We start from the raw sequence: 21,153 nt of genomic DNA on the forward strand, positions 1-21,153 counted from the left end.
TCAGACTTCTTAGTTAGTACAGGTAGGTTGCTCCTATATGGGTCTGAATATAAAGAAGATTATTGCTAAACACATAATATTATAGGCAAAGTAGCTTTCTCGGATATTGAATGACCTCTAAACATATACGGTTAGATTACGAGTCTTGCGTTAGCCTTAAAAAGCAGCGTTGAGGGGTCCCAACGCTGCTTTTTAACGCCTGCTGGTATTACGAGTCTGACAGGTACAGGTGTACTGCTCACTTTTTTTCCGTAATTTTCGCATACCGCAAATCCCCTTACGTCAATTGCGTATCCTATCTTTTTTAATGGGATTTCTCTTGTAAAGGTGTATCCAGTCCACGGGTTCATCCATTACTTGTGGGATATTCTCCTTCCCAACAGGAAGCTGCAAGAGGACACCCACAGCAGAGCTGTCTATATAGCTCCTCCCCTAACTGCCACCCCCAGTCATTCTCTTGCAGCTCTCGACAATAAAGGAAGTATCAAGAGAGATGTGGTGACTTAGTGTAGTTTTTACCTTCAATCAAAAGTTTGTTATTTTTAAACGGTACCGGCGTTGTACTGTTTTTACTCTCAGGCAGACATTGGAAGAAGACTTCTGCCTGGAGGTTTGATGATCTTAGCGGTTTGTAACTAAGATCCATTGCTGTTCTCACACATAACTGAAGAGTATGGAAAGAAAACTTCAGTTGGGGGGACGGTCTGCAGATTGCCTGCTTTGAGGTATGTTCAGTATATTTTTTTCTAGAGAGATGATAAGGTCTAGAAAATGCTGACAGTGCCTGGTATATTTAAGGTAAGCCTGATACAGTGATTTAACAACAACTGGGATCATGCTTGCAAAAAGGGATAATATTCATGTTAAAACCTATATTACTTAGTGTAAAAACGTTGCATGATTTATAAATAAAAACGTTTTTTCTCTGAGGGTGATAAATCTTTATTTGGGGCCTAGTTTCCACATGGCTTGTTAGATTACTCCTAGGAGTACTTTTTTAAGGCCCTCTGACTTTGAGTGCATGGTGGGAGGGGCCTATTTTCGTTTTCAGTCTGAGACATCCAGCTTCCCTGAAGGAGTCCTCTGGCTTATAGGACCTCTATAGAGGGTTTTGTTCCTGCAAAAATCGTTTTTAAGGGCAGGTAGGAGCCACAGCAGAGCTGTGGCAGTGTGTTTGACTGTTTGTTAACAGGTTTAATGTTTTTCTAATTCGTTTTTGGGCCTGAGGGGTTAATCATCCATTTGCAAGTGGGTGCAATGCTGCTTTAGTCCCTTATACACACTGTAAAAATTTCGTAGAGTTTACTAATTTTTTTCACTGTTTTGCAGTTTATGTGGTAGTTTTTTTCTCTTAAAGGCACAGTACCGTTTTTTTATTATTGCTTTTTTCACATTTATTAAAGTGTTTTCCAAGCTTGCTGGTCTCATTACTAGTCTGTTAAACATGTCTGACATAGAGGAAACTCCTTGTTCATTATGTTTAGAAGCCATTGTGGAACCCCCTCTTAGAATGTGTACCAAATGCACTGACCTTTCTATAAGTTTTAAAGACCATATTATGGCTTTTAAAGATTTATCACCTGAGGTTTCTGAGACTGACAAAAGGGAGGTTATGCCATCTAGCTCTCCCCACGTGTCAGAACCTATAACTCCCGCTCAAGGGATGCCAAGTACATCTAGCGCGTCCAATGCGTTTACTTTACAAGACATGGCGGCAGTTATGAATCATACCCTCACAGAGGTATTGTCCAAACTGCCAGGGTTACAAGGAAAGCGAGACAGCTCTGGGGCTAGAACAAATACAGAGCTCTCTGACACTTTAGTAGCTATGTCTGATATACCCTCACAATGTGCAGAAGTTGAAGCAGGAGAGCTTCTATCTGTGGGTGACTTCTCTGATTCAGGGAAGGTGTTACTTCAGTCTGACTCTGAAATGACAGCATTTAAATTTAAGCTTGAACACCTTCGCGTGTTGCTCAGGGAGGTTTTAGCGACTCTGGATGACTGTGACACCATTGTAGTCCCAGATAAATTGTGTAAAATGGACAAATACTTTGCAGTGCCTGTTTACACTGATGTTTTTCCAATCCCTAAGAGGTTTTCAGAAATTATTACTAAGGAATGGGATAGACCAGGTGTGCCGTTCTCTCCCCCTCCTGCTTTTAAGAAAATGTTTCCTATAGATGCTGCTACACGGGACTTGTGGCAGACGGTCCCTAAGGTGGAGGGAGCAGTCTCTACCCTAGCTAAGCGTACAACTATTCCTGTCGAGGACAGTTGTGCTTTCCTAGATCCTATGGATAAGAAATTAGAGGGTTTCCTTAAGAAAATCTTTATACAACAAGGTTTTATTCTCCAGCCTCTTGCATGCATTGCCCCAGTCACTGCTGCAGCGGCTTTCTGGTTCGAGTCTCTGGAGGAGGCTTTACAGGTAGAGACCCCGTTGGATGATATCCTTGACAGGCTTAAGGCTCTTAAGTTAGCCAATTCATTTATTTCTGACGCTGTTTTTCATTTAACCAAGCCAACGGCTAAAAATTCAGGTTTTGCCATTCAGGCATGTAGGGCGCTATGGCTTAAATCCTGGTCAGCTGATGTCACTTCAAAGTCTAAACTTGTTAAGATCCCCTTCAAAGGGCAGACCCTATTTGGGCCTGGACTGAAGGAGATCATTTCTGATATTACTGGAGGAAAAGGCCACGCCCTTCCCCAGGATAGGTCCAACAAGTTAAGGACCAAACAGACTAATTTTCTTTCCTTTCGAAACTTCAAGAGTGGCGCAGCTTCATCTTCTTCTTCTACAAAACAAGAGGGAAATTTTGCCCAGTCCAAGCCAGTCTGGAGACCTAACCAGGCTTGGAACAAGGGGAAACAGGCCAAAAAGCCTGCTGCTGCCTCTAAGACAGCATGAAGAAGTAGCCCCCGATCCGGGACCGGATCTAGTGGGGGGCAGACTTTCTCTCTTCGTCCTGGGCTCTGGAGATTGTTTACCAGGTATATCTTCTGGATTTCAAAGCTTTATCTCCAAAGGGGAGATTTCATCTCTCACAATTATCTGCAAACCAGATAAAGAGAGAGGCATTCTTACATTGCGTTCAAGACCTACTAGTTATGGGAGTGATCCACCCAGTTCCAAAGGAGGAACAGAGGCAGGGCTTCTATTCAAATCTGTTTATAGTTCCCAAGAAAGAGGGAACTTTCAGACCAATCTTGGATCTCAAGATCCTAAACAAATTTCTCAGGGTCCCATCCTTCAAGATGGAGACTATTCGAACCATCCTACCTATGATCCAGGAGGGTCAATATATGACTACTGTGGATTTAAAGGATGCTTATCTACATATTCCGATACACAGGGATCATCATCAGTTTCTCAGGTTCGCCTTCCTAGACAGGCATTACCAGTTTGTGACTCTTCCCTTCGGGTTAGCCACGGCACCAAGAAACTTTACGAAGGTTCTAGGGTCCCTTCTGGTGGTTCTAAGACAGCGGGGTATAGCAGTAGCCCCTTACCTAGACGACATCCTGATACAGGCGTCAACATTTCAAATCGCCAGTTCCCATACGGACATTGTTCTGGCATTCCTAAGGTCTCACGGGTGGAAGGTGAACGAAGGAAAGAGTTCTCTCTCACCTCTCACAAGAGTTTCCTTCCTAGGAACTCTGATAGATTCAGTAGAAATGAAGATTTATCTGACAGAGGTCAGGTTGTCAAAACTTCTAACTCCCTGCCGTGCTCTTTATTCCATTTCTCGTCCGTCAGTGGCTCAGTGTATGGAGGTAATCGGATTAATGGTAGCGGCAATGGACATAGTTCCATTTGCCTGCCTACATCTCAGACCACTGCAACTTTGCAAGCTCAATCAGTGGAATGGGGATTACACAGATTTGTCCCCTCTACTAAATCTGGATCAAGAGACCAGGGATTCTCTGGTGGCTATCTCGGGTCCATCTGTGCAAGGGAATGAGTTTCCGCAGGCCAGAATGGACTATAGTAACGACAGATGCCAGCCTTCTGGGCTGGGGTGCAGTCTGGAACTCCCTGAAGGCTCAGGGTTCGTGGACTCAGGAGGAGGCCCTCCTTCCAATAAACATTCTGGAATTAAGAGCGATATTCAATGCTCTTCAGGCTTGGCCTCAGCTAGCTGCGGTCAGGTTCATCAGATTTCAGTCGGACAACATCACGACTCTGTAGCCTATATCAACCATCAGGGGGGAACAAGGAGCCCCCTGGCAATGTTGGAGGTTTCAAAGATAATTCTATGGGCAGAGGTTCACTCTTGCCATCTCTCAGCTATCCATATCCCAGGAGTAGAGAACTGGGAGGCGGATTTTCTAAGTCAGCAGACTTTTCATCCGGGGGAGTGGGAGCTCCATCCGGAGGTATTTGCCCAGTTGATCCAACTTTGGGGCAAACCAGAACTGGATCTCATGGCGTTTCGTCAGAACGCCAAGCTTCCTTGTTACGGATCCAGGTCCAGGGATCCCAAGGCAGCGCTGATAGATGCTCTAGCAGCGCCCTGTTCCTTCAGCCTGGCTTATGTGTTTCCACCGTTTCCTCTGCTCCCTCGTCTGATTGCCAAGATCAAGCAGGAGAGAGCTTCGGTGATCTTGATAGCCCCTGCGTGGCCACGCAGGACTTGGTATGCAGATCTGGTGGACATGTCATCCTTTCCACCATGGACTCTGCAGCTAAGGCAGGACCTTCTACTTCAAGGTCCCTTCAAAAATCCAAATCTAATTTCTCTACGTCTGACTGCTTGGAGATTGAATGCTTGATTCTATCAAAGCGTGTTTTTTTCCGAATCGGTCATTGATACCTTAATTCAGGCTCAAAAGCCTGTCACCAGGAAAATCTATCATAAGATATGGTGTAAATATCCTCATTGGTGTGAATCCAAGGGTTACTCATGGAGTAAGTTCAGGATTCCTAGGATATTATCTTTTCTCCAAGAAGGATTGGAGAAGGGTTTGTCTGCTAGTTCCTTAAAGGGACAGATTTCTGCTCTGTCTATTCTGTTGCACAAACGTCTGGCTGAGGTTCCAGATGTTCAGGCGTTTTGTCAGGCTTTAGTTAGGATCAAGCCTGTGTTTACACCTGTTACTCCGCCATGGAGTTTAAATTTAGTTCTTAAAGTTCTTCAAGGGGTTCCGTTTGAACCTTTGCATTCCATAGATAATAGCTTTTATCTTGGAAAGTTCTGTTTTTAGTAGCTATCTCCTCGGCTCGAAGAGTTTCGGAGTTATCTGCTTTACAATGTGATTCCCCTTATCTGATTTTCCATGCAGATAAGGTAGTGTTACGTACCAAACCTGGGTTTCTTCCTAAGGTGGTATCTAATAAGAATATCAATCAGGAGATTGTTGTTCCTTCACTATGTCCTAATCCTTCTTCAAAGAAGGAACATCTATTACACAATCTTGATGTGGTTCATGCTTTAAAGTTTTATTTACAAGCTATGAAGGATTTTTGTCAAACATCTGCTTTGTTTGTTGTCTACTCTGGACAGAGGAGAGGCCAAAAGGCTTCGGCAACTTCTCTTTCTTTTTGGCTAAGAAGTATAATACGCTTAGCTTATGAGACTGCTGGCCAGCAGCCTCCTGAAAGAATGGCAGCTCATTCTATTAGAGCAGTAGCTTCCACATGGGCTTTTAAACATGAGGCCTCTGTTGAACAGATTTGTAAGGCGACGACTTGGTCTTCGCTTTATACCTTTTCTAAATTCTATAAATTTGATATTTTTGCTTCTTCGGAGGCTATTTTTGGGAGAAAGGTCTTACAGGCAGTGGTGCCTTCCATTTAAGTTCCTGCCTTGTCCCTCCCTTCATCCGTGTCCTAAAGCTTTGGTATTGGTATCCCACAAGTAATGGATGAACCCGTGGACTGGATAAACCTTTACAAGAGAAAACAAAATTTATCCTTACCTGATAAATTTATTTCTCTTGTGGTGTATCCAGTCCACGGCCCGCCCTGTCATTTTAAGGCAGGTGTTTTTTATTTTTAAACTACAGTCACCACTGCACCCTATAGTTTCTCCTTTTTTTCTTGCTTGTCTTCGGTCGAATGACTGGGGGTGGCAGTTAGGGGAGGAGCTATATTGACCGCTCTGCTGTGGGTGTCCTCTTGCAGCTTCCTGGTGGGAAGGAGAATATCCCACAAGTAATGGATGAACCCGTGGACTGGATACACCACAAGAGAAATAAATTTATCAGGTAAGCATAAATTTTGTTTTTTCTAACGCCGGTATTGCGATTGCTGGAAAAAGTGAGCGGTAGACCCTCTCCTGTCAAGTCTCCTACCGCATTTAAAAGTCAGTAGTTAAGAGTTTTATGGGCTAACGTCGTAACATGAAACTCTTAACTAAAGTGCTAAAAAGTACACTAACAGTCCCCCGCATCGCAAACACTTAATTAAAATTTTTAACCCCTAATCTGCCGACCGTACATCGCCACCACTGTAATAAATATATTAACCCCTAAACCGCCACACTCCCGCCTCGCAAACACTAGTTAAATTTTATTAACCCCTAATCTGCCGTCCCTAACATCGCCGAAACCTATCTACATTTATTAACCCCTAATCTGCCGCCCACAACGTCGCTGCTACTATATTAAATTTATTAAACCTAAAGGGACACTCAGGCTTTATTAAATGTTCATGATTCAGATAGAGCATGTAATTTTAAACAACTTTCCAATTTACTTCCATTAAAAAAAATGTGCACAGTCTTTTATATTTACACTTTTTTTGAGTCACCAGCTCCTACTGAGCATGTGCAAGAACTCAGACTATACGTATATGCATTTGTGATTGGCTGATTGCTATCACATGGTACAGGGGGAGTGGAAATATATATAACTAAATGTGTTAGAAAAGAATCTACTACTCATTTGAAATTCAGAGTAAATGCTATTGTATTGTCTTGTTATCTTGCATTTGTTGATTATGCAAATCTGCTGTGTTTACTGGTCCTTAAAGGGACAGTATACACTCATTTTCATATAACTGCATGTAATAGACACTACTTTAAAGAATAATATGCACAGATTCTGATATAAGAATCCAGTATAAAACTGTTTAAAAACTTACTTAGAAGCTGTCACTTTGGCTCTGTTGAAAAGGTAGCTGGAAAGCCCACTGCAAGTGGTAAATAAGACACTCCCCCCTCCCCCTTCTTTTGCATATGAAAAGACCCTTTACACAAACAGGAGCAAGCTGGAGTAGGTAGTCGAGCGTATTCACATAAAACTTTGGGGCTTGGTTAGGAGTCTGAAAATCAGAGCAATGTTATTTAAAAATAAGCAAAACTATACATTAAAGGGACATAATACTCATATGCTAAATCACTTGAAACTGATGCAGTATAACTGTAAAAAGCTGACAGGAAAACATCACCTGAGCATCTCTATGTAAAAAAGGAAGATATTTTACCTCACAATTTCCTCAGCTCAGCAGAGTAAGTTCTGTGTAAAAAGTTATACTCAGCTGCTCCCAGCTGCAGGTAAAAAAATTAAAAAAAATGAAGAAATGAACAGCAGCCAATCAGCATCAGCAGTGCTGAGGTCATGAACTCTTACTGTGATCTCATGAGATTTGACTTAACTCTCATGAGATTTCATAGTAAGCTTCCTTTACCTGATTGGTGAAATAATATGAGAGTGCACGATGCTAGTCCCTTCAGATGTCCCAGGACAAACACACTAAAATGCTGCTTAGAAATCCTTTACAATGGGAGGTGGCTACTGAGGAACTTTTGAGGTAAAATATCTTTCTTTTTTACATAGAGATGTTCAGGTGATATTTTCTAATCAGCTTTTTACAGCTATGCTGCATCACTTTCAAGTGTTTAAACATTTGGGTATTATGGCCCTTTAATTAAAAAAAAACAAACTTTATGGGCTATATAAATAGATTATCTACAAAACATTTATGCAAAGAAAAAATGAGTGTATAATGTCCCTTTAAGTCTAACCCTAAGTCAAACCCCCCCAACTTAAATATAATTTAAATAAAACGAAATAAAGTTACTACAATTAAATAAATTAATCCTATTTAAAACTAAATACTTACCTATAAAATAAACCCTAAGCTAGCTACAATATAACTAATAGTTACATTGTAGCTAGCTTATGATTTATATTTATTTTACAGGCAACTTTGTATTTATTTTAACTAGGTAGAGTAGTTATTAAATAGTTATTAACTATTTAATAGCTACCTAGTTAAAATAAGTACAAATTTACCTGTAAAATAAATCCTAACCTAAATTACAATTACACTACACTATCATTAAATTAATTACATAAATTAACTACAATTAACTACAATTAAATTAAACTAAAGTACAAAAAAACCCCACTAAATTACAGAAAATAAAAAAAAATTACATTTTTTTTAAGCTAATTACACCTACTCTAATCCCCCTAATAAAATAAAAAAGCCCCCCAAAATAATAAAATTCCCTACCCTATACTAAATTACAAATATCCCTTAAAAGGGCCTTTTGCGGGGCTTTGCCCCAAAGTAATCGGCTCTTTTACCTGTAAAAAAAAAAAATACAATATCCCCCCCCAACATTAAAACCCACCATCCACACAACCAACCCTACTCTAAAACCCACCCAATCCCCCCTTAAAAAAACCTAACACTACCCCCTTGAAGATCACCCTACCTTGAGACGTCTTCACCCAACCGGGCACAAGTGGACCTCCAGAGGGGCAGAAGTCTTCATCCGATCCGGTCAGAAGAGGACATCCAGACCGGCAGAAGTCTTCATCCAGGCGCCATCTTCTATCTTCTTCCGGAGCGGAGCGGGTCCATCTTGAAGACATCCAACGCGGAGCATCCTCTTCCATCTGACGGCGACTGAAGAATGAAGGTTCCTTTAAGTGACGTCATCCAAGATGGCGTCCCTTCAATTCCGATTGGCTGATAGAATCCTATCAGCCAATCGGAATTAAGGTAGGAAAAATCCTATTGGCTGATGCAATCCAGGCAAAGTAAACAGATAAATATTATAAAACAAGTTTTATGATTAAATGTACCAGGAAATATATATCTTATTGCTAGGGTAAAGGGAAAATGTTCCAATAAATGAGCAAAATTATCTGTGCCACTGAGAAAGAAGCTTAATACAAAATGGTTTGTTTTTAGTAACTATGTTTCTTTCATAAGGTGGTGAGAGTCCATGAGTCTATTACTTCTGGGATTCAATTCCTGGCCATTAGGAGAAGGCAAAGATTTCCAAAACTCTAAGCATATTCTATCCCTCCCACCTCACTGATTCACCAGTTTAAGCTTTGCCTTCCAGGAGGTGGGTGAAGAATTGAGGTGTTCCAGATTCTACATTGAGAGGGGACTTCAAAACGATTTGAGGCTCATTTTCCCCTAAGAGAGCTACTAGTTTCTCAGATTTGCCTTTCTGGACAAGCATCTCTAGTTGGCAGCTTTTCCTTTGGTTTAGCCTTAACTCCCAGAATTTTCACAAAGATTCTGGGAACCCTCTTGTCAATAATCGGAGCTCTGGGCATTTATGTAGCCCCTAACCTGGACAATATCTTCATTCACGCTTCATCTTTACTTTCAGCATTTTCTCTTACAAGCAATCTTTTGTTGTTTATTTAGCAACATGAATGGAGAATTCATGCTCCAAAGAGCACCCCGTCTCCTCAGTCCACGGTATCTTTCCTGGGAGTCATCATAGACTCATTATCTATGAGACTATCTATCTTTATCTGATCGGAGGAAGCTAAAATTTCAGTCAACTTTTGCAAAGCTTCAGTTGATTCACATTCCTACAGTATGGTAGTGCTAGATAGAATGATTGCTGCATTAGATGCTATTTTGTTTTCTCATTTTCATATGAGTCTGCTTCAACTTTGCATGCCTAGTTAATGGTGCAAGTATTACAATCATCTTCTCCAAAAGATTATATAAGATCCTTTAACAAATCGTTCCCTTTCATGATGGATACATTTTCAGTCCATTTCTCATGGGACTTTCTTTCTTTGTGTGTCCTAGACAATAATATTGATAGATGCAAGTCTCCTAAGTTGGGACTCAGTATAGGGGGCCAGAAGAGTTCAGGGAGTTTGATCTCCTCAGATGATGAGGTTACAATAAATGCAGCCTTGTAGGAGCTGGCCTTTTCTTAAGGAAAAGTCTTTCTTGCTTTTTCAATCAAACAGTGTCACGACACTGGTATAAATCATATTTCAGGTGTGAACAACTGGAAGCAGTTTATCTCAGTCGAAATCCCTACATTCCGCTGAATAATTTCTTCATGTGGATGTCTTGAATTAGATAGCCAAGATGCTTTCATTTAACGTTTAATCAACAAGCTTCCCAGACATTTTGTGAGGTCCAGGGTTCTTGAAGCAGAGTTTGTAGAAGCTCCTGCAGCCCTCTTGGTTTTTTACGTGGTTTAATTTTTTTCTTTCAACTGTTTTACTTCCAAGAACGATAGCTTGAATCAAACAACTGTCGTCTGTAATTTTAATTGCTGCAGCTTGGTCACGCAAATCTTGGTTTGCAGTCTTAGTTCAGGGTCAAATTCAGCTTTTCTGTTCTATATAATAGGTAAATCACACATTTTCCTGATTTTTAGAATTTTGTTTAATTTTTAAGGCCTGATATTCAAAACCTCACCGCTCAGACGAGGCACTTAAAAACAATATTTTGAAACACAAATTTTATCTTGAGAAATGTTTGTTGCTATCTAGTGTTCTTTATGTGAAACAGAGACTCCTACATTACAATACGTTTAACAAAAAAACAAAGATTTTGTGTGATTTCCCTCCATCATGGAAAAGTTTTGAATATCAGGCCCTTAGTGAGATTAAAGACATTTATTAGGCCAACTTCTCTCCCTTTAATTTAAACAGATCTTGTCAAAATTAAACTTTCATGATTTATATAGGGCGTGCAGTTTTAAACAACTTTCCAATTTACTTATTTCATCAAATTTGCTTTATTCTCTTTGTAATCTTTGTTGAAAGCTAACCCTAGGTAAGCTCATTCTAATTTCTAAGAGTTTGAAGGCCGCCTCTTATCTCAGTGCATTATGTCAGTTTTTCACAGCTAGACAGCGCTAGTTTATGTGTGCCATATAGATAACACTGTTCACACTCCCATGGAGTTATTTATGAATGATAGGCTTAAATGCAAGTCTGTCAAAAGAACTGAAATAAGGGGACAATTTGTAGAGGCTTAGATACAAGCTTATCACAGAGGTTAAAAGTATATTAATATAACCGTGTTGGTTATGCAACACTGGGGATTGTGTAATAAAGGCATTATCTATCTTTTTTAAACCATATAAGTTCTGGATTAGACTGTCCCTTTAAATTGGTTTTAAGAGTTTTGCAAGTTTATACATTTGAACCTATGTTCTCTTTATACATTAAGCTCCTGTCTTAAAAAGTTTTATTTCTTTAGCGATTATTCTGCCAGAAGAGCCTCCAAATTGTATTCTCTTAATTTCCCTTATCTAGTTTTTCATCAAGGTAAGGTTTTAAGAATCAAATTTGATTTCTCACCAAAGATATTCTTCGGTCAACATCAATAGAGACATTGTGGTTCCTTCTCTTTGTCCAAATTCTAAGTATTCTAAAGACCGTGTTCTACATAATTTCAATGTAATTAAAGCTTTTTGGTTTTATCTTCAGGCTACAAAGGATTTTAGGTAATCCTTTAGTCTGTTGGTTCTTTTATCAAGTCCATGCATGGAAATATATATCTTATTGCTAGGGTAAAGGGAAAATGTTCCAACAAATGAGCAAAATTATCTGCGCCACTGAGAAAGAAGCTTAATACAAATTGGCAGGTTCTCAGATTTCTATACCATGAAGAAAATAAGAAGAGCAAATCATATCAATGAAAGACACTTATTGTGAATGCACTCACAATATTCACTTTTTAAAAAAAATGGTTTGTTTTTAGTAACATAATGTCTTCATAAAATAATAGAATCATTACTTTAAAGATTTTAGTAACTATGTTTCTTTCATAAGGTGCTGAGAGTCCATGAGTATATTACTTCTGGGATTCAATTCCTGGCCATTAGGAGAAGGCAAAGATTTCCAAAACTCTAAGCATATTCTATCCCTTCCACCTCACTGATTCACCAGTTTAAGCTTTGCCTTCCAGGAAGTGGGTGAAGAATTGAGGTGTTCCAGATTCTACATTGAGAGGGGACTTCAAAACGATTTGAGGCTCATTTTCCCCTAAGAGAGCTGCTAGTTTCTCAGATTTGCCTTTCTGGACAAGCATCTCCAGTTGGCAGCTTTTCCTTTGGTTTAGCCTTAACTCCCAGAATTTTCACAAAGATTCTGGGAACCCTCTTGTCAATAATCGGAGCTCTGGGCATTTATGTAGCCCCTAACCTGGACAATATCTTCATTCACGCTTCATCTTTACTTTCAGCATTTTCTCTTACAAACAATCTTTTGTTGTTTATTTAGCAACATGAATGGAGAATTCATGCTCCAAAGAGCACCCTGTCTCCTCAGTCCACGGTATCTTTCCTGGGAGTCATCATAGACTCATTATCTGTGAGACTATCTATCTTTATCTGATCGGAGGAAGCTTCAGTCAACTTTTGCAAAGCTTCAGTTGATTCACATTCCTACAGTATGGTAGTGCTAGATAGAATGATTGCTGCATTAGATGCTATTTTGTTTTCTAATTTTCATATGAGTCTGCTTCAACTTTGCATGCCTAGTTAATGGTGCAAGTATTACAATCATCTTCTCCAAAAGATTATATAAGATCCTTTAACAAATCGTTCCCTTTCATGATGGATACATTTTCAGTCCATTTCTCATGGGACTTTCTTTCTTTGTGTGTCCTAGACAATAATATTGATAGATGCAAGTCTCCTAAGTTGGGACTTAGTATAGGGGGCCAGAAGAGTGCAGGGAGTTTGATCTCCTCAGATGATGAGGTTACAATAAATGCAGCCTTGTAGGATTTTCAGAGCTGGCCTTTTCTTAAGGAAAAGTCTTTCTTGCTTTTTCAATCAAACAGTGTCACGACACTGGTATAAATCATATTTCAGGTGTGAACAACTGGAAGCAGTTTATCTCAGTCGAAATCCCTACATTCCGCTGAATAATTTCTTCATGTGGATGTCTTGAATTAGATAGCCAAGATGCTTTCATTTAAAGTTTAATCAACAAGCTTCCCAGACATTTTGTGAGGTCCAGGGTTCTTGAAGCAGAGTTTGTAGAAGCTCCTGCAGCCCTCTTGGTTTTTTACGTGGTTTAATTTTTTTCTTCTAACTGTTTTACTTCCAAGAACGATAGCTTGAATCAAACAAGAGCTGTCGTCTGTAATTTTAATTGCTGTAGCTTGGTCACGCAAATCTTGGTTTGCAGTCTTAGTTCAGGGTCAAATTCAGCTTTTCTGTTCTATATAATAGGTAAATCACAAATTTTCCTGATTTTTAGAATTTTGTTTAATTTTTAAGGCCTGATATTCAAAACCTCACCGCTCAGACGAGGCACTTAAAAACAATATTTTGAAACACAAATTTTATCTTGAGAAATGTTTGTTGCTATCTAGTGTTCTTTATGTGAAACAGAGACTCCTACATTACAATACGTTTAAAAAAAAAACAAAGATTCTTTGTTGAAAGATAACCCTAGGTAAGCTCATTCTAATTTCTAAGAGTTTGAAGGCCGCCTCTTATCTCAGTGCATTATGTCAGTTTTTCACAGCTAGACAGCACTAGTTTATGTGTGCCATATAGATAACACTGTTCACACTCCCATGGAGTTATTTTTGAATGATAGGCTTAAATGCAAGTCTGTCAAAAGAACTGAAATGAGGGGACAATTTGTAGAGGCTTAGATACAAGCTTATCACAGAGGTTAAAAGTATATTAATATAACCGTGTTGGTTATGCAACACTGGGGATTGGGTAATAAAGGCATTATCTATCTTTTTAAACCATATAAGTTCTGGATTAGACTGTCCCTTTAAATTGGTTTTAAGAGTTTTGCAAGTTTATCCATTTGAACCTATGCTCTCTTTATACATTAAGCTCCTGTCTTAAAAAGTTTTATTTCTTTAGCGATTATTCTGCCAGAAGAGCCTCCAAATTGTATTCTCTTAATTTCCCTTATCTAGTTTTTCATCAAGGTAAGGTTTTAAGAATCAAATTTGATTTCTCACCAAAGATATTCTTCGGTCAACATCAATAGAGACATTGTGGTTCCTTCTCTTTGTCCAAATCCTAAGTATTCTAAAGACCGTGTTCTACATAATTTCAATGTAATTAAAGCTTTTTGGTTTTATCTTCAGGCTACAAAGGATTTTAGGCAATCCTTTAGTCTGTTGATTCTTTTATCAGGTCCATGCATGGGTCAAAAGGCCCAAGCTGTTTTAAGATGAGGCTTCTGTAGATCAAACTTACAAGCCAGAGACATGGTCATCCCTACATTCCTTTACTAAATTCCGCTTTGATGTTTTTTGCTTCTTCAGAATTAGCTTTCAGTTGGAAATCTCTTTAAATTAGGTGCCTGCCATTTCAAAATGTTCGCACCTCATTTCCCTGTTCTGTGCTTTCTTACCTTTCTACTTCTCCTTACTTGGCTATACACCAACCTGGCTAATCAGTGAGGTGGAAGGGATAGATTACTTTTAGAGTTTTGGGAATTTTTACCTCCTCCTAGTGGCCAGGAGTTGAATCTCAGGAGTAATGGACGCGTGGACTCTCACCACCACAAAATACATTAATTTATCAGGTAAGCGTAAATTAAGGGTTTTGTGTGTCTGCACATCTTATGTTGAAACTTTTACAAGAGGCAAGCCTTGAATATCTGTATATATTTTTTCTGTAAGTCTATTTCACTTTTGTGTGGTGTGCTAACACTTCTTAATATTAGCTGAATCTGCAATAAGTAGCAATGGACATTAAATACTTAATCAACTTAAAATATCTGACTTATGTTTTTGTTCTGGTTCATATAATTTATGCAAATTAATCAAGATCATTGATACTCATTTGCTTCACATTTTTAATCTTACTTTAAATCTGTAATATTTAAAAATTGTAGTAAGGGGTTCTTAAAAATAAATATAGTCCTCTACTTATTAAAATATATCTGTTAACATTGAAACTGCTTAGTAAGCATCTTTAATTTATTTTTATTCCAAATCAACAACAATAAAATATAATTGCAAAATATTTAAAGAAAATTAAAATATGTTATTATTACTGTGGTGAGAATAATATGTTTACACAGAAAACTGTAAACAAAGTATTTAATTATTCATGTTTAATTTCATACTTTTCTTGTACTGTGCATTTTCAGGATGTCCTGGTTGTAAACTGCACCCCAGAGTGGATAACCTCTAATCACATTTTAGCAACATGCAGAACAGCACTAAAGCAACAAGGGATTGTGGGACTGAACATGGCTCCCTGCATGCAGACGTTTCTGGAGCGACTTCCTATAATGCTGCAAGAGCAATATGTGTACGAAAAGGTACAGTTTGTAGCATATGCCTCTTACCCTAATAATGTACGGTCTGTAAAGGTCTAGTGCTTACCAATATAGGGCTAGATTATGAGTTAAGCGCTAACAGTTAAGGACGAGCGATAAGGGGTTTGTTGCGGGTGTTTACATGCATCAGGTTTTTAGTTTGTATTACAATTTAAATAAACACGATTGCTTGAGCACAATTGAAGTTAGCGCGTGTCTGGTTAGTGCAATCTCAGAGCTCTGGTTAAAGGGACATTATACACTAGATATTTCTTTCCATAAATGTTTTGTAGATGATCCATTTATATAGTCTATCTGGGTGTGTTTTTGTCAAAATTTATAATTTCCTTGCAAAAGGCAGGGAGAGTCCACCACTTCATTCCTTACTGTTGGGAAATACAACACCTGGCCACCAGGAGGAGGCAAAGAGACCCCAGCCAAAGGCTGAAATATCCCTCCCACTTCCCCTATGCTCCATTCATTCTTTGCCTTTTGTCACTATAGGAGACATCACTCCTGAGGAGATTATTTTTCACTGTTAGCTGTCTGGGTCTACGAGGTGGTGAGTGCCCCAGCCCTTGGGAGTATTAAGGTGCCGTTTTTGAAAAGCGTTTCTTTTTTATTGTCCTTCTGTGGGTATATACAAAGCTATAGAGAACTCTGATACTACTTTAGAAGGTTCCGCTCCTTCTACTGATTAATAATTCCTGTTTATATTGTGAGGAGGCTGCGGTTTGCCCGCCTGCTCAATTTTGTTCCATTTGCCTAAACACTGTTCTAAAGTCTAAGAAGGGAGACAAGCCTGCTAATACTCATAGTGCTATTAACCCTTCTGAGTCATCTACTTCTCAGGAATATGGGTCTCGAGTAATTACTACCCTTTCTACATTACCCACTCCACATGCAGTTCCCCGCACCTCAACTAATCCTCCATCTGGAGGGGGCTTTTTTCCAACGGACTTTACCAAGCAGTTACAATTGGCGGTGTCTGCGACCAGGAGTGCCTTACCTCGCTTTAACAAACGCAAGAGAAAGGTTAAACATAGTTCTCCTGACCTAGAGTTATCTAAATATTTGTCATATTTAGCTACTATATCCCAGCTTTCCGAGGATGAGTTAACCTCTGTAGCTTCAGAGGGTGAACTTTCTGAGTCGGAGACTTCAGTTACTAAACCTCCTTCAGTGGTGGAACCCTCCTTTAGATTTAAAATTGAGCATCTGTGTTTTTTATTGAAGGAGGTTCTGTCTACTCTAGAGGTTCCAGAGGCTACTTTCCCTGAGGAGCCTAAGATCCCTGAATTAGACAGGGTTTATGTAGATAGGAAGGTCCCTCTGACTTTTCCAGTGCCAGTTAAAATGGCGAACATTATTAGTAACGAATGGGAAAGAGTAGGAACTTCTTTTTCCCCCTCGTCTTTTTTAAAAAAATGATTCCCGGTCCCTGACTCTCAATTAGATTTGTGGGGGCTCCATCCCGAAGGTGGATGGCACTATCTCCACGCTGGCTAAGCATACTACTCTCCCTCTGGAGGATAGTTCTTTTAGAGAGCCTATGGATTAAAAAATGGAAGCATTTTTAAACACTATTTTAAGTGTTATTTATTATAATTATGTTTTTGATTTTTCCAATATTAGTATTATATAATTTTAACATATTTCTATTAGTAGTATTATTGCTTGCCAACTACCACAAAAAATCTTTTGGATATGTAATGAGAATTGGCATAGCAATTTTCTTAACTTTTTTTATAATGCAGTTAGTCTGTATATACTTTTCCGCTCAAGAGTTGGTTACTGAGTATTTACAACACCTATATTTAGCACTGTAGCGGTGGGTGTGAACACTCGCATCTGATCACTGTGTATGAAATGAAAGGAGCGTGCAGGCGTTTAGCTTTAAATGGCGCACCTCACCTAGTATTCGGCATGAAAACCTCTGATGAAGAAGGCAGAATTTCCAATGTCCTTCGAAATGCGTCAGGTGATAGTGTACTGACTGTACACACTTTGTTTGCCGAACCCAACTCTTCCATTGTTTCTACTAGATTATTAGCTGCGACTGCAACTGTCCAGTGCAGTTTTTACTTGGGTGTTCCAGTCTTATGAGATATTAGTGAGACGCTTCTGTTGCCTCATATCATTGAGGTTGTGTATCGTAAGTGTATTTTATTCACTTCTTGTCCTCAATTTAATAAAAAAAGTTGCACTATTATTGTGTACTTTTCTCCTAATACACTCCGTGTAACCACTGCTTCTGATCTGATCAAACGGAGGATCCTGGATTAGGAGAAGTACTGACATCATCTGGGACGCTGATAGAGGGAAGTAAAACCAACTTCTGCATCTCACATACCTTATATGATTGAGGTAGCGGCTCGTAAGCTGATTTTCTCAAGGGGAGCTCCACGGGACACCGGTTACCCCCTGTGCACGGATTTACAGTCTTATGAACTTTATCACTCCCCTGCTTTTTGTGTGGTCTCCTGGCACTTCTTTGCATGTGATTCAATTGTATCTGTGTGCTTTGTATTGATTTGCTATATATCTATTCATTGAATAGTGTTTCACACAAACTGTGACATCCAGATTCACTCAGGAGTCCCCTGTATGCTATAGGACATCTCTAAAGGGCTCAAAGGCTTTCCAAAGTCGTGTATTGGGGAAGGTAGGACCACAGCTTGCTGTGGCAGTTCTTTGTGACGTCTATTTCGTTTTTTTGATCCGTTTTTTGAACTAAGGGGTTAATCATCCATTTGCAAGTGGATGCAATGCTCTGCTAGCCTATTACATACACTGTAAAAATTTCGTTTGATTTACTGCATTTTTTCACTGTTTTTCAAATTCTGACAATTTGTTTCTCTTAAAGGCACAGTACCGTTTTTTATATTTGCTTGTTAACTTGATTTAAAGTGTTTTCCAAGCTTGCTAGTCTCATTGCTAGTCTGTATAAATATGTCTGACATAGAAGAAACTTCTTGTTCATTATGTTTAAAAGCCATGGTGGAACCCCCTCTTAGAATGTGTACCAAATGTACTGATTTCATTTTATGTAATAAAGATCATATTTTTTTTTTTTTTTTTAAATTATCACCAGAGGAATCTGACGAGGGGAAAGTTATGCCGACTAACTCTCCCCACGTGTCAGACCCTTTGACTCCCGCCCAAGGGACTCACGCTCAAATGGCGCCAAGTACATCTAGGGCGCCCATAGCGTTTACTTTACAAGACATGGCGGCAGTCATGGATAATACACTGTCAGCGGTATTAGCCAGACTACCTGAACTTAGAGGTTAGCGAGATAGCTCTGGGGTGAGACAAAATGCAGAGCATACTGACGCTTTAAGAACCATGTCTGATACTGTCTCACAATATGCAGAAGCTGAGGAAGGAGAGCTTCAGTCAGTGGGTGATGTTAATGACTCAGGAAAGATACCTGATTCTAATATTTCTACATTTAAATTTAAGCTTGAACACCTCCGCGTGTTGCTTAGGGAGGTTTTAGCTGCTCTGAATGACTGTGATACCATTGCAGTGCCAGAGAAATTGTGTAGACTGGATAAATGCTTTGCAGTGCCGATGTGTACTGATGTTTTTCCAATACCTAAAAGGTTTACAGAAATTATTAATAAGGAATGGGATAGACCAGGTGTGCCGTTCTCTTCCCCTCCTATTTTTAGAATTTTTTTTCCAATAGGCGCCACCACACGGGACTTATGGCAGACAGTCCCTAAGGTGGAGGGAGCAGTTTCTACTCTAGCAAAGCGTACTACTATCCCTGTCGAGGACAGTTGTGCTTTTTTAGATCCAATGGATAAAAAATTAGAAGGTTACCTTAAGAAAATATTTATTCAACAAGGTTTTATCCTACAGCCCATTGCATGCATTGCCCCTGTCACTGCTGCTGCGGCGTACTGGTTTGAGTCTCTGGAAGAGGCTTTACAGGTAGCGACTCCATTGGATGACATACTTGGCAAACTTAGAGCACTTAAGCTAGCCAATTATTTTATTTCTGATGCCATTGTTCATTTGAATAAACTAACGGCTAAGAATTCTGGTTTTGCTATACAGGCGCGCAGAGCGCTATGGCTTAAATCATGGTCAGCTGACGTGACTTTAAAATCTAAGCTACTTAACATACCCTTCAAGGGGCAGACCCTATTCGGGCCTGGTTTGAAGGAGATTATTGCCGATATCACGGGAGGAAAAGGTCATGCCCTTCCTCAGGACAGGTCCAAATCTAGGGCCAAACAGTCTAATTTTCGTGCCTTTCGAAACTTCAAGGCAGGTGCGTCATCAACTTCCTCTAATAATAAACAAGAGGGAACTTTTGCTCAATCCAAGACGGTCTGGAGACCAAACCAGACCTGGAAAAAAGGTAAGCAGGTCAAAACGCCTGCTGCTGCCTCTAAGACAGCATGAAGGAACGACCCCCTAACCGGTAACGGATCTAGTAGGGGGCAGACTTTCACTCTTCGCCCAGGCGTGGGCAAGAGATGTTCAGGATCCCTGGGCGTTGGAAATTATATCCCAGGGATATCTTCTGGACTTCAAAGCTTCCCCCCCAAAAGGGAGATTTCACCTTTCACAATTATCTGCAAACCAGATAAAGAGAGAGGCATTCTTACACTGTGTACGAGACCTCCTAGTTATGGGAGTGATCCATCCAGTTCCAAAGGAGGAACAGGAACAGGGTTTTTACTCAAATCTGTTTGTGGTTCCCAAAAAAGAGGGAACCTTCAGACCGATTTTGGATCTAAAGATCTTAAACAAATTCCTCAAAGTTCCGTCGTTCAAGATGGAAACTATTCGTACCATCCTACCACTGATCCAGGAGGGTCAATATATGACTACAGTGGATCTAAAGGATGCTTATCTTCACATTCCGATACACAAAGATCATCATCGGTTTCTCAGGTTTGCCTTTCAAGACAGGCATTACCAGTTGTAGCTCTTCCCTTTGGATTAGCTACAGCCCCAAGAATCTTTACAAAGGTTCTAGGGTCGCTTTTGGCGGTCCTAAGGCCGCGGGGCATAGCAGTAGCCCCTTATTTAGACGACATCCTGATACAGGCGTCAAACTTCCAAATTGCCAAGTCTCATACGGACGTAGTACTGGCATTTCTGAGGTCGCATGGGTGGAAAGTGAACGAGGAAAAGTGTTCTCTATCCCCACTCACAAGAGTTTCCTTTCTAGGGACTCTGATAGATTCTGTAGAAATGAAAATTTACCTTGACGGAGTCCAGGTTATCAAAGCTTCTAAATTTCTGTCGGGTTCTTCATTCCATTCCGCGCCCTTTGGTGGCTCAGTGTATGGAAGTAATCGGCTTAATGGTAGCGGCAATGGACATAGTGCCGTTTGCACGCTTACATCTCAGACCGCTGAAACTATGCAGGCTCAGTCAGAGGAGCGGGGATCACACAGATTTGGCCCCTCAACTGAATCTGGACCAAGAGACCAGGGATCCTCTTCCCTGGTGGCTATCTCGGGTCGATCTGTCCAAAGGTATGACCTTCGCAGGCCAGATTGGACTATTGTAACAACAAATGCCAGCCTTCTAGGTTGGGGTGCAGTCTGGAACTCCCTGAAGGCTCAGGGATCGTGGACTCAGGAGGAGTCTCTCCTTCCAATAAATATTCTGGAACTAAGAGCGATATTCAAGGCT

The 21,153-nt window shown here is 39.9% G+C and overlaps 1 protein-coding gene across 7 annotated transcripts in view; it reads left to right on the top strand.

Moving 5' to 3' along the window:
- Positions 1-21,153, top strand: part of HERC1 (HECT and RLD domain containing E3 ubiquitin protein ligase family member 1) — a 683,410-nt gene that overhangs the window by 583,042 nt on the left and 79,215 nt on the right. For all 7 annotated transcript variants that reach the window (XM_053717285.1, XM_053717288.1, XM_053717289.1 and 4 more), the window contains exon 61: positions 15,319-15,492. In XM_053717285.1, coding sequence (XP_053573260.1) covers positions 15,319-15,492 — 174 coding nt within the window. The remainder of the gene's footprint in view (positions 1-15,318; positions 15,493-21,153) is intronic.

The sequence above is a fragment of the Bombina bombina genome, chromosome 6, assembly GCF_027579735.1.
Source record: "Bombina bombina isolate aBomBom1 chromosome 6, aBomBom1.pri, whole genome shotgun sequence".
NCBI lineage: Eukaryota > Metazoa > Chordata > Amphibia > Anura > Bombinatoridae > Bombina > Bombina bombina.